The sequence below is a fragment of the Rhincodon typus genome, chromosome 4, assembly GCF_021869965.1.
Source record: "Rhincodon typus isolate 14 chromosome 4, sRhiTyp1.1, whole genome shotgun sequence".
In the NCBI taxonomy this organism is placed as follows: Eukaryota; Metazoa; Chordata; class Chondrichthyes; order Orectolobiformes; family Rhincodontidae; genus Rhincodon; species Rhincodon typus.
The window spans coordinates 5,906,101-5,918,928 of record NC_063335.1 but is presented as its reverse complement, the minus strand read 5'-3'; the positions used below and the strand labels follow the sequence as shown (position 1 = coordinate 5,918,928).

Here is a 12,828-nt window from a genome sequence, read left to right as displayed (position 1 = left end):
TGAAAGGGAGGTAGGGATCTTCAGGATCTTGAACATCTAAATATGAACTTATTTTGCCAAGTCAGAAAAGTAAAATAGCTTACATTTATCTCTTCTCTAACATCAAAAATCAGCATGAGGCAAATATGAATTAGCAAGCAATATCTATCTTATACTCATAACATCCAAAATCAACACAAGTCAGGCATAAAGTTACCAGCAAACTGTGAACAATCACAATACTCTGCACATTAAATGGCAGATGTGACCAAAACTACTCCCTTGGATTTGTTTGCAGCACAGCTAGATATCAGGAATTACTGTGAGTCACAAAAGTCTTATCAACAGTTGGTCTTTCTCCGTGGGATTTCATTTTTCTTCCGTAAAGACTCAATTTCTTAACTGCCTCCAATGTTGTTTCAAATTGGAGTGCCTGAACATATGCTCACCTCCTAGTGGTTCAATCTCATTTTACAGATGGTACTCCGACGTTGAATCTCTGACTAATCTCCAGCTCTTTATAAGCCCCAGCAGTGTTTCTCCCAGGTCTGGGTATTTGGAGCCTGCACAAAGCACCAGTTTGCTGTCTAGGGGCTCCTCTTCAGTTCCTCTGTAGGTGGCCTCTGCCCAATCTCTCAGATTTTACCCTTCTTCCATTATACATTCAAAATATGGTCTGATACCAGGTCCGCATGAGACAATATTGGGAAATGGCAACAGGAGATGACTAAGTGGCATAACAATATAAGCTCTAATGAGAAAAATCTACATGATCACAGAATCATACAGAATTGTTATAGCACAGAAGGAAGCCATTTGACCCATCAAGTCTACACTGGCTCTATAAATGAGAAAGTCATTCAATGCCATTCTCCTGCCTACTCCCTATGATTCTACTTATTCCTCCTTCTCAGGAAATGGTCTAATTCTCCTTTGATTGTTTCAATTGAGCCTGCCTCTCAGGCAGTACAATCCAGACCTTAAGCACTCATTGCATGAAGAAAAGCTCTGCTTCTTTTACCAATGGCTTGAAATCTTTGCCTTCTCATTCTCAATTCTTTCATGAGTGGGAGGTTTTTTTTTCCCCATCTACCCTGTCCAGACCCATCATTACTTTGAATACCTCTATCAAGTCTCCTATTGATCGTCTTTTCCCCATCTACTCTGTCCAGACCCATCATTACTTTGAATACCTCCAACAAGTCTCCTATTGATCGTCTTTTCTCTCAGGAAACAGTCCTAAGTTCTCCAATCTACTTTTATAACTGAGGTTCCTCACGTCTGGAACTATCATGCACTGCTGCAACTTGCAAGGCTACTTCAACAAGACAATCCAAACTTGGGAACTGTTAACACATTGAACAACATAGCAGCAGATACATGGATATACAATATGCATTTTTGTTTCAAAATTACACATCATTCTGGATAGGAACTACATCATTGTTGTTTTACTGTTGTTAGGTCAAAATTCTACAGCCTTCTCCCTAACACAACTCAAAGCACAGTGGTTTACCTTCTCAAAGGCAATTAGGGGTGGATAATTAATGCATTGCCTTTTTAGCAATTGCAGCATCCCATGACTTAATAAAAAATAACCAACGACATGAGTGATGGGTAAAATGTGGGTGGATAGACTGTGAGAAAGGGAAATATGGGCAACTGGCAATTTGGAACAGACTCCAGTGATCCAGGACCAAGGCAGCACTATGTTCAGTCTTTTAAAAGCTCACTTTGATCATTCTTCTACAACTGAAATGCTACTACACTATAATGATAACTGACATTCAGAATTGAAATGTGATTACATTTCCTCAATTCCTCAGTTCTGAGGAAGGGTCACGGGACCCGAAACGTTAACTCTGTTTTTTCCTCCACAGATGCTGCCAGACCTGCTGAGCTTTTCCAGCAACTTCTGTTTTTGTTCCTGATTTACAGCATCTGCAGTTCTTTCGGTTTCTATTTGCTCCTTTTCAGTTAGTTACAGTAATGAGCCGCTCGGTGTGGTATTGGAAGTGTTACAGTGGCGGGGGTGGGGCGGGTATCTGACCTGCGAGGGGAATACGTGTCATTAAAGTTTCAGACATGAGTAGACCTTATCGGAAACGGCTCGGCCCCCAGTGAAATGTGTGTTTCTCTTCCAGCGAACCCAAGTAAAAAATGTTCTCTCTCAGCCTATTATCCGTTACCCTGGCAGCAGTGTTCAAACATCGATGGTGGGACAGCAAACAAGTGGTTTCCTCAGCCTGGCGATGCTAATCCGGGGGGGGGAGAGAGAGAGAGGGCTGACTGAGGTCCTGCACGATTTCACACCAAATCGTGCTCTGGGGGTGAATGAGAGAGCAGCGGCGGGGGCTGTAGCCTCTTGCTGGATACAGGTCACATCTGCAAGTTGCATGTTTTCCAGTCACAAGCCCTCAATGGAGCATGAGGACCACTTGAAATGAAAGCGTGAAAGTTGGTGACAGCTCCCATATAACCACCCCGCCCCGCGTATAAAAGGTTTTCGGAAGCGACAGGAGACGAGAGTTTCAGAGAGAGTGGGAACTGCAGATGCTGGAGAATCTGAGATGACAAGGTGTAGAGCTGGATGAACACAGCAGGCCAAGCAGCATCAGAGTTTATTTTTTGGGGGAAAAAAAAGAAGTGAGAATTCGAGATTTGAGAAGTTCAGTGGCACTTTGCTGAGCTGGAGGGCAGGAACAAAAACAAAAGCTTGGCAACTTTCACGAAGCGAAAATGACCAAAACAGGGCGATTGTGCACGACCCACTTCATTCATTTCGCTGCAGTGCTGTGAGACACATTGTGGGAAAGCAACTGTGAGGCTGCAAAGTTTACAAAGAGAGAGAGAGCCAAAACAGAAAGTTAGCTCAGTGCACCCCCAGAGCTTGTGTGTGTTTTTGTTTTTCTCCGGGAATAGCCCATCCCAGAGCTTGTGCGAGCGATCGAGCTTTACGTGGAGATTTGGGAGAGCGTGTGGAAACTGCACGGTGCTGATGTGAAAGCCCCAGGTCGGGAGGAGGAGGTGAATCAGGAGAGTTGCTGGGGGCTGCACGGTGCATCATGTCCAGGCTGGAGCTGCACGCCTGCCCCCCGGGCGGCCCGGCACAGGAGCCCGGGCAGCGGCCCCGCCTGATCACCTTCTATAAGAACGGAGACCGCTCGTTCCGGGGCAAGGCGGTGCGGATCCCGGCCCGCCGCTACCTCTCGCTGGAAGCCCTGCTGGCCGAGCTCAGCCGCTGGGTCCCGCTGGCTAACGGCGTCAGGCGTCTGTACAGCCCCCGGGGCGGCCGCGCCATCCGCTCTCTGGCCGAGCTTAGGGACGGACACGGCTACGTGTGCGCCGCCTTCGAGCCCTTCCGCGGGGGCAGGTACGGCCCGGAGCCACCGGGAGCTGCCGCCTCTAGGACAGGTGAGAGAGAGAGAGAGAGCGAGCTCACCCCCACCATCCACCCCACTCCATCCCTCCAAGGCTGTCTGTATCATAGCTCCACCTGTACATTTACAAGTTGGTGCCATGTACTGTACAAGTTATTTAATAAGTTCGACCCAATTTCTGAAGTGATTTTGGAAGCTTAATACCTAATGAAGCTCTCTGCATTTCAGGTGGAGATTAACACAGTAAAATACCGAACTGAATGTTATCACGAATACTCTTTGAACGCATGATTTTTGCAAGCTGCATTTGTATCTTTGTATTGAGGTGGACGGTCGGTAGGATATGGAAAGAGGAGCTGAATTCCAGCATTGCTTACTGTCAAGGTTTATGTGTCTTAGCTACTCAGTGAACGTTCCTCACAATTGACCTACCAGACACCCTGGGAAAACAGTTCTCACTGTCTAGAGCTGGAACATTGACCTTAAATACGTTTTAAACTCCCCACTTTGGATTCTCAGTGTCATTTATGTTGAGGAGTGTTTCTGCTTTACTGTGTCAATACCAATAGCAGTACTCTCCCCTGCAAGTGATAGGGATTAGTTTGAGCCTTGTCACCCTGTAGTCTCTATGTAAGAAAGGAGAAATTCATTTGCTGAATTTAACACGTTTCTCGAATTTATTATTGCTTCTGAATTTTTATCTAAAAGCCCCATACCATCTGCATCATTTGTTTCTTTCACCTTGGGTGTTATAGTCTGTTAAGAGGTAGCATAATTTTATTGCATTGAGGTAAAATTCTGTGATTGAACTTGTGTGGCATTTTAGAAAGTCACGATGTTTTAACTTGCATTCAAAAATGACGAAAGATCAAAAGCCAGTAAGCATTTTGAGTTTGGTCCTGAATAAACATCTAAGGTAACTATTCATGAAATGCAGCATGATTCATTTTAATATCTGGGTATAAATATGGAATCTCAATCGTCATTACATCTATTTTTAGCATGCATTCAGTCTTTTATTTCAGGGCCATCGTTGAGAACCAGACCTTTGTTTTCTCCTAACTCTGTGTTTCAGAATTAATACTCTTGAATCTGCCCTTTTTATTCTTGCTTTTAAAGTACTTTTGTTACAGAGCCTTTAACACACCTAGGTAGCTTTAAGATCAATATGGTTACATATTTAACAAATGCCAGACAACACTTTATCAACAGGTCTGGAATTTACAAACTATGGATTCAAATGATGTTGAAGCAAGGATGATCTGAAGAGGCTGCCTTATATCCCTGTATTTGTTTAAGATGATAAAATGTGCAGCAAATCCAATCTTGTTGGGGATAGTGTAGCTACACCTAATGCATGTTTGCTAATGACTGAGGGACAAATCGGTGAGAACACAGGTTCCTCCACAAGTACTGCATAGGAAGTCGTGTTCTGGGTTATTTTTCCTTTTCAGAGAAGAGAATCCCTACAGTGTGGAAACTGGCCTTTCAGCCCAACAAGTCCATACTGACCCTCAGAGTCTCTCATCCAGGCCCATCCCCCTATAACCCCACCTACTCTACACATCCCTGAACACTCCAGGCAATTTAAGCACAGCCAGTCCACCTAACCTGCATATCTTTGGACAGTGGGAGGAAACCAGAGCACCTGGAGAAAACCCATGCAGACACAGGGAGAATGTGCAAACTCCACACGGACAGTCGCCCGAGGGTGGAATCAAACCCAGATCCCTGGTGCTGTGAGGCAGCAGTGCTAATTACTGAGCCACTGTGTCGGTGCCTGTGGCCAAGCCAGTGTAATCATCAATCATCATGGTGATGCATGCTAACCCACAGGTGATGCTGCCAATTATTCAGCCCATATTTCCCAGGTGTGAAAATACATGTTTAGAACCTTCATTCCACACTTCGAATTTGAACTTGGTGCACCCTACTGGCTTATGCTTTACTACAATTTTTCATAATGCATGAAATGTGAACATCCAGATATTCTTAGTTGTCGCATCAATTAACGTGTTCTGAGAAATTTTTCGATGATGAACAAGTAATGTAAAGATGCATATCTTTTGGAGGAGTTGAAAGTTGAGTCGCAGGTAGACAGGGTAGTGAAGAGGCATTACTCTTGGCTTTATTGGTCAGTGCATTGAGTATAGGAGTTGGGAGGGTCATGTTGTGGCTGTACAGGATATTGGTTAGGCCACTTTTGGAATTCTGCAATTCTGGTCTCCCTGCTATAGGAAAGATGGTGTTAAACTTGAAAGTGTTCAGAAAGATTTATAAGGATGGTGCCAGGGCTGAAGGGTTTGAGCTATAGAGAGAGGCTGAATAGGCTGGGACTATTTTCCCTGGAGCATTGGAGGCTGAGGGGTGACCTTATAGAAGTTTATAAAATCATGACGGGCATAGATAGGGTGAATAGCATCACATTCCTGACTTGAAGCTGATAGACAGGGTTTTGGAGGTGAGGTCAGTTAAATGCTGAATCTGGCTGACTTCTGCAGCCAAAGTATTTACATGGTTAGTCCAGCTTAGTTTCTGGTCAACGGAGTCCTCCAGGATGTTGATAATGAGTGTTTCAACAGTGATTATACTGTTGGATGTCAAGGGGCAATGCTTACATTCTCTGTTGTCATAGCTTAACAGTTATGTGGAGTAAATGTTTCTTGCCACTAATCAGCTCAAAGCTTAATGTAGTTCAAAGATAGTAAGAACTGCCGATGCTGGAGTCTGAGATAACACAGTGTGGAGCTGGAGAAACACAGCAGGCCAGGCAGCATCAGAGGGGCAGGAAAGCTGGCGTTTCGGGTCAGGACCCTTCTTCAGAAAATGAATGTAGTTCAAGTCTTGCTGCATTTGGACGTGGACTGTTTCACTGTCTGATACTGTCATGAACAGTGCTGAAGATCACGCAATCATCATTGGACATCTGCACATCAGACCTTATGATGGTGTGCAAGTTATTTATGAAATATTATGATGGTATTTGGGCTTAATGCACTTTCCTGAGGAGCTCCTGCAGTGATGTCCTGGGATTGAGCACAAATGGAGTCATGTGGTGTCTTGTATTTGTGCTGGCTCTTTGCAGGGGCTATCCAACTAGCCCCATTCCCCTAATTTTTTAAAATACCCCTAAAAACATTCCCTTTGAATTGTGCAATGAGTTTCCTCTTAAAAGTCAGTATTAAACCTATTTTCATCAATGTTTTAAATTTCTGTAGATGTCAGAGATCTGAAATAAAAATAAAGTGCTAGAGAATCTCAGCAAGTCTGGTCTCAGCAAATCTGGTTGCATCTATGCAAAGAGAAACACAGTTAATGTTTTGAGTCCAAACTGATGGTTTTTCAGAGGAAGAGTCCTGAAGATGAGTCGTAGAGTTAAACCTCCAGGACTTTTGAACTCAGTTCAGAAGTAGAGAACAGAGGAGTAGAGTGCTATTCCCTGATTCTTTGCTAGTGCCTGTGATCCTGCTTGAACGTTATGTGTAAAGTGAGAGCATGGCCAAGAGTGGCTATGAGATACTTTATCATGGGAAGTCTGTGGGACATTTGTCCACAATCTTTGATTACTCAGGGGAAGTAGCAGAAGGAAATAGCCACCCTAAGTTCTACTTTCCAATAATGTGGCCTGAGAGAGAAAGGTTGAAAAGAATAAAACTATGTCAGTCAAATGATCACTGCACCTGAGAAGAAATGCTAAAGAAAATGTCTAGTTTCTGAGCAACAGTTTGTTAGATAAATATTAATTCGGGACGATTCATTGAATAGACCAGATAGTTACTTCAGCTGGTCAAATCCCTGTGCTCTGCTCGGGAGCAGAAAGTGTATTCAGCATTTATAATACGTGGAGGCACTGTAGAGAGACATTTGTTTTTTAAATGGCTTCTTTCATCTCTCTGCAGGAAACCATTCCACATGTTGTAAGCTGATGATCCATTCTGGAGCAATATACAATTTGAGCTTTTATTTTTCCCATTAATTTTGATGCTTTTTCAACTTTGTGCAACCCAGTTTGGCAAGGTACAGCCAAGGCAACTAAGAAGCATCTGTTCCCAAATACATCACACCACACAATACTACTCCAAAGTAATTCCAAGGGACAGTAAAGGATACTTGCAGACAGCTAGGTTCTCAGATGAGTTTTATAGAGTGATTTGAATGGAGTTGCTTAAATTATGCAGGACTAAGACTGACTGGATGGAAACCAAAAGAACTGTGGATGCTATAAATCAGGATCAAAAAAACAGAAGTTGTTGGAAAAGCTCAGCAGGTCTGGCAGCATCTGTGAAGAAAAATCAGAGTTAACATTTCAGGTTCAGTGACTCTTGCTCAGAACTGATGGTAGCTAGGAAAACGTCAGTTTATTTGTAGGGGGAGCAGGTAAGGAAACACTAGGTGGGGATAGAGCCCAAAGAGAGAGGAGAGCAGTTGGATAGACAAAGGATTGGATAACGATCTGGCTAGGAGGGTGAATAGTTGTTAATGGAGACTGTTAGTGACTAACAATAGGTCGTGTGTAATGGCAGACTATGTAATATCAAGGCCTGACGTGTGGGGCAGGGGGCTCGGACATGGGAGAGTCAAGGGTTTTCTGTTCCAATCTTCCTTCTTGTCCACCGACATTAATTTAACTGGTTTTTGACCAGGTATTTGCTAAAACTCGTTTCCACAGCCATATCACATTCCTCAGTGACTGCCTCTGGCTCAGACTCACCCCACGTGGATTCCAACTGAAGTTTCATCCCTCATGTTTTGAATCCTCCCAGGATCACAGATATCTCTGTGATGTTCAACATTCCACAGACAGCTGCTCTCGCCGCACCCGCACACTCATTGCCATGCGGCGCCACATGCACACTCTCGACCTCTCTCTCCAACAGCATCGCAACACACTGGCTCAAGGCTGCACCACTCCACAGTTCCACTTTATCCTCTGGCTCATTCATAGGCTAACATGAAACTTTTTCTTTTTGTTTCAGACATTAAGACCCACAGGATGCAACAACTCAGAGATACCCATGGCCCCCTGGAACCTTTCCTCCCCTTCCCTTTGACTCCACCCCCTCTCCCAACCCCACCTTCTGTCGGATATTCACCATCCCTCCTAACCTTCTGCTCTCTGATGCTGAATGTTGAGCACTCAGCAAAGGCCTTGGCTTTATTCCTCTGCGTCCCCACCTTTATGAATTTTGAGCACAACATAACGTCAAACTCTTCTTCTGCCATCGTTGCCTCCGTGCTCATTTCTTTGGACAAGAGTCCTCTCCCTGTCCCACAGACATCTTCACCCACGTCCAACACTCTCCCTCCACCTGGACCCCTCCCTCTTGCCTTTTACCTGCACTCGATTTGTTCATTGAGAATTGTTAATGTGATATTAGTCGCCTCAATTTCTCTGCCCCCCTCACCAAATCCAACCTATCTCCCTCTGAACTGAGTGCACACCTTGTGCTTAGATCTAACCCTGACTTTGTTATTAAGCCTGCCGATAAGGGCGGTGCTGTTGTAGTCTGGCGTACTGACCTCTACATTGCAGAGAATGAGTGCCAGCACTCAGATACCTCCTTCTGTCTTCTCCTGGACCATGACCCCACCATGGCACATCCGCCATTGTATCTATTACGGTAACTGATCTCATTTCATCTGGTGATTCCCCCCCCCTCTGCTTCCAAGCTAATAGCCCCCCAGCCCCACACAACTCACTTCTATCTCCTTCCAAAAATCCACAAACAGGACTATCCAGGCAGACCGATTGTTTCAGCCTGCTCCTGCCCCACAGAAATCATCTCTTCTTACCTTGACTCAGTCTTCTCCTCCCGGTCCAATCCCTACCTACGTACATTCATGATTCTCTGACGCTTTACACCAGTTTCAAAGCTTCCAGTTTGCCGGTTCCAGCCACGTCCTCTTTATCATGGACATGCAATCCCTTTACACGTCCATTACCCACCAGAAGGGTCTTAGGGCTCTTCATTTCTTCCTGGAGCAAAGACCCGAACCATCCCCACTCACCACCACCCTCCTCCGCTTGGCCGAGCTTGTCCTCACCCTCAACAACTTCTCCTTTAACTCCTCTCATTTTCTTCAGGTAAGAGGGGTTGCCATGGACACCTGCATGGGCCCTAGTTATGCCTGTCTCTTCGTGGGGTACATGGAACATTCCTTGTTCCAGTCCTATTCTCGCCCCCACCCACAACTCTTTCTCCGATATATCAACGATATTATCGGTGCTGCTTCCCTCTCTCGTCTGGAATTGGAAAAGTTCATCGATTTTGCTTCCAATTTTCACCCTGCCCTCATTTTCACCTGGTCCATCTCTGACTCCTCCCTTCCCTTCCTCGACATTTCTGTTTCCATTTCTGGGGATAGACTGGCCACTAATATCCATTACAAACCCACTGACTCCCACAGCTACCTGGACTATACACCCTCTGACCCCACTTTCTGTAAAGACTCCATCCCATTCTCTCAGTTCCTCCGTCTCTGTAGCACATGTTCAGATGAGGCCACCTTCGACAAGGGAGCCTCCGAAATGTCCACCTTCTTCTTCAACCGAGGATTCTCCAGCTCCGTTGTCGACAGGGCCCTCAACCAGGTCTGACCCATCTCCTGCACATCCGCCCTCATCCCCTCTCTTCCCTCCTGCAACAGTGATAGGGTTCCCCTTGTCAAACCAGCATCCACATCCAGAAGATATCAGACGCCATTTCTGCCACCTCCAGTGAGATGCCACCACCCACCACATATTCCCCTCGCCTCTCTTATCCGCCTTCTGCAGGGACCATTCCTCCAGGACACCCTGATTCACACTTCCTTCACCCCCAACACCTCCCCACAGCCCCACGGCACCTTCCCCTGTAACCGGCGAAGGTGCAACACCTGCCCATTTACCTCCTCCCTCCCCAGTATCCAAGGGCCCAAACATACCTTCCAACACTTCATCTGCACTTCCCAGAATCTAGTCTACTGCATTTACTGCTCACAATGTGCTATCCTCTACATTGGGGAAACAAAGCATAGACTGGGCGACCGCTTCACAGAACATCTACGTTCTGCTCGCAAAAAAGACCCTGAACTACCAGTTGCCTACCACTTTAACGCACCACCCTGTTCCCTGGCCAACACCTCTGTCTCTGGCTTGCTGCAGTGTTCCAGCAAAGCTCAATGCAAGCTGAAGAGCAACACCTCATTTTCCACTTGGGGAGCCTGCAGCCCTCCAGACTCAATATCGAATTCAATAATTTTAGAGTTTGAACTCTCCCATGTCCCAGCCCCCTACCTCACACACCAGGCCTTGTTACCACATAGCCTGCCATTACATACTACCTATTGTTAGTCACTAACAGTCCCCATTAACAACTATTCACCCTCCTAGCCAGATCGTTATCCACTCCTTTGTCTATCCAACTGCTCTTTTCTATCTTTGGGCTGTATCCTCACCTAGTGTTCACTCCTTACCCCTCCCCCACCCAACCTTCTGCATATAAACCGATGTTTTCCCAGTTACCATCAGTTCTGAGGAAGGGTCACTGGACCTGAAACGTTAACTCTGATTTTTCTTCACATAATGCTGCCAGACCTGCTGAGCTTTTCGAGGCTAGATGGAAACAGATTGTTTCCAGTCATTGTAGAATTTGGAACTAAAAGGTGATGTTGAATTTAGAACTCCCACAACAAATTATTGAGGCAGTGCCTGTCATGTTCTTTTGTGATTAAATAGATATTTTAAGGAAAGTGAGCAAAAGGATGTGAAATCAGGATGAGAACAGGGGATACAAATTGCTATTCATATAGCCTGTGACAGTTTTTATTCTCTACGTGAGTCAACTGGTGCATGTCTCTTAAAATTAAATAGAAATTGCATGTAGTTCAGCATTTATATGTGATTGAGAAATCTTTCCAAAATAATTGATAATCCACATAAAGCTTAACTGTTGCGCATGGGGTTTGGTGCAGATGTATATCAAATAACTTAATTGATTTACTCGTGATGCACATCACACAATTTTCATGTTTTTTTTATTGAATGAGCAGTGTTTTTTTTGAGTGTATTACAACTTACATTGTTCTTCTTCGTTTCTCTTTTTCTCTTCCTTTTTGTGTCTCTACCTGTCCAAGAATGAGCTGTTTATAAACTGTTCCATTGCGTTATCAAAATAAGATCAAATTAGAAAAACGTTCTTGTATTAGATTTCTGCTAATCCAGATATTTCCTCCAGAAATGTCCTGAGGTGAATGTCCTCACTCATGTATCTTTGTTGCCTTCAGAAAGAGATCAATCTTCTGTATGCAGAACCATGGTTATCCAGTTTAAGCAGTGCAGGAATCATTTTACTTGCAACCCAATGCATTTTTGAATCAAGACTAGACATAAATTGCATAGCTCACCCAAGTCCTTTGGTAGTACGAAAGGGAAAATACAGCAAGTACTAGAAATCTGAAATAAAGCCAGAAAATATTAGAAATAAACACAGGCCTGACAGCTTGTATAGAGAGGGAAGATGATATTCCAGGTTGATGGCTTTGTTAGTAGATTGGTTCAGTATTTTTTTGAATGGGTGCTTTTGAACTGGGGAATGCCAGGCAGGAACGTGGACTGGAAATCTTCTTCAGTGCCTTTGCTGCTTTGTTGGGTTCTGGCTCCTTGACACTATGTAATATTTTGCTTTTCAAATTCGTTGTTGTTTTCCATGTGGGATTTAACAGCTCTCATACCTGCTCTTTATTTCTCTCATTCTTCTTAATGTGATTGCTGTTTCAATTCTCACTACCTTTAAGCAAAATTCCTTGTTCCTCACATTGTATTTTGGTCTTTAGAAATGTCTTTGCCTTACGAAACAGTTGAGCATGTTGCTGGGAGCTGAGGTTGTCACCGTAGTAATACAAGGGAGGGAGGAGGTACCAGATTTCAGAAACAGCAAGGAAACTTGGGGAACTGCATTCGGAGACCAAGCAGGTCAAGATTTGGAACAACACCTCTACCAAATTTTGGTCACACAGCCTTATATAATCAGGTAAAATGTTAAGTGACTGATAAATGGTTTGCTAGATCAACACCTTGGTTTTGGTGTGTAGACACTCATCAATATGCAGTTGAAAGAAATAATATGGATTTGGGATGCATCCCCCTTTCCAGGTTTTGAGTGACTGAAGCATTTCTTCCACAAAAAAGGAAGTGTGTTTACAATAAATTGAATCAGAGATAGTAGGAACTGCAGATGCTGGAGAATCCGAGACAACAAGGTGCAGGGCTGGATGAACACAGCAGGCCAAGCAGCATCATAGGAGCAGAGAGGCTGACGTTTCGGGCCTAGACCCTTCATCAGAAAAGGGGGAGGGGAAGGGGGTTTTGAAATAAATAGGGAGAGAGTGGGAGGCGGATAGAAGAGGGATAGAGGAGAGGATAGGTGGAGAGGAAACAAACAGGTCGAAGAGGCGGGGATGGAGCCAGGAAAGGTGAGTGTAGGTAGGG

General features: G+C 44.6%; 1 protein-coding gene across 1 annotated transcript in view; it reads left to right on the top strand.

The window, feature by feature from the left end:
- Positions 1-3,044: 3,044 nt before the first annotated feature.
- Positions 3,045-12,828, top strand: part of LOC109933306 (serine/threonine-protein kinase DCLK3-like) — a 41,401-nt gene continuing 31,617 nt past the window's right edge. The window contains exon 1 of the mRNA XM_020532280.2: positions 3,045-3,393. Within this exon, the coding sequence (XP_020387869.1) occupies positions 3,045-3,393 (349 nt within the window). The remainder of the gene's footprint in view (positions 3,394-12,828) is intronic.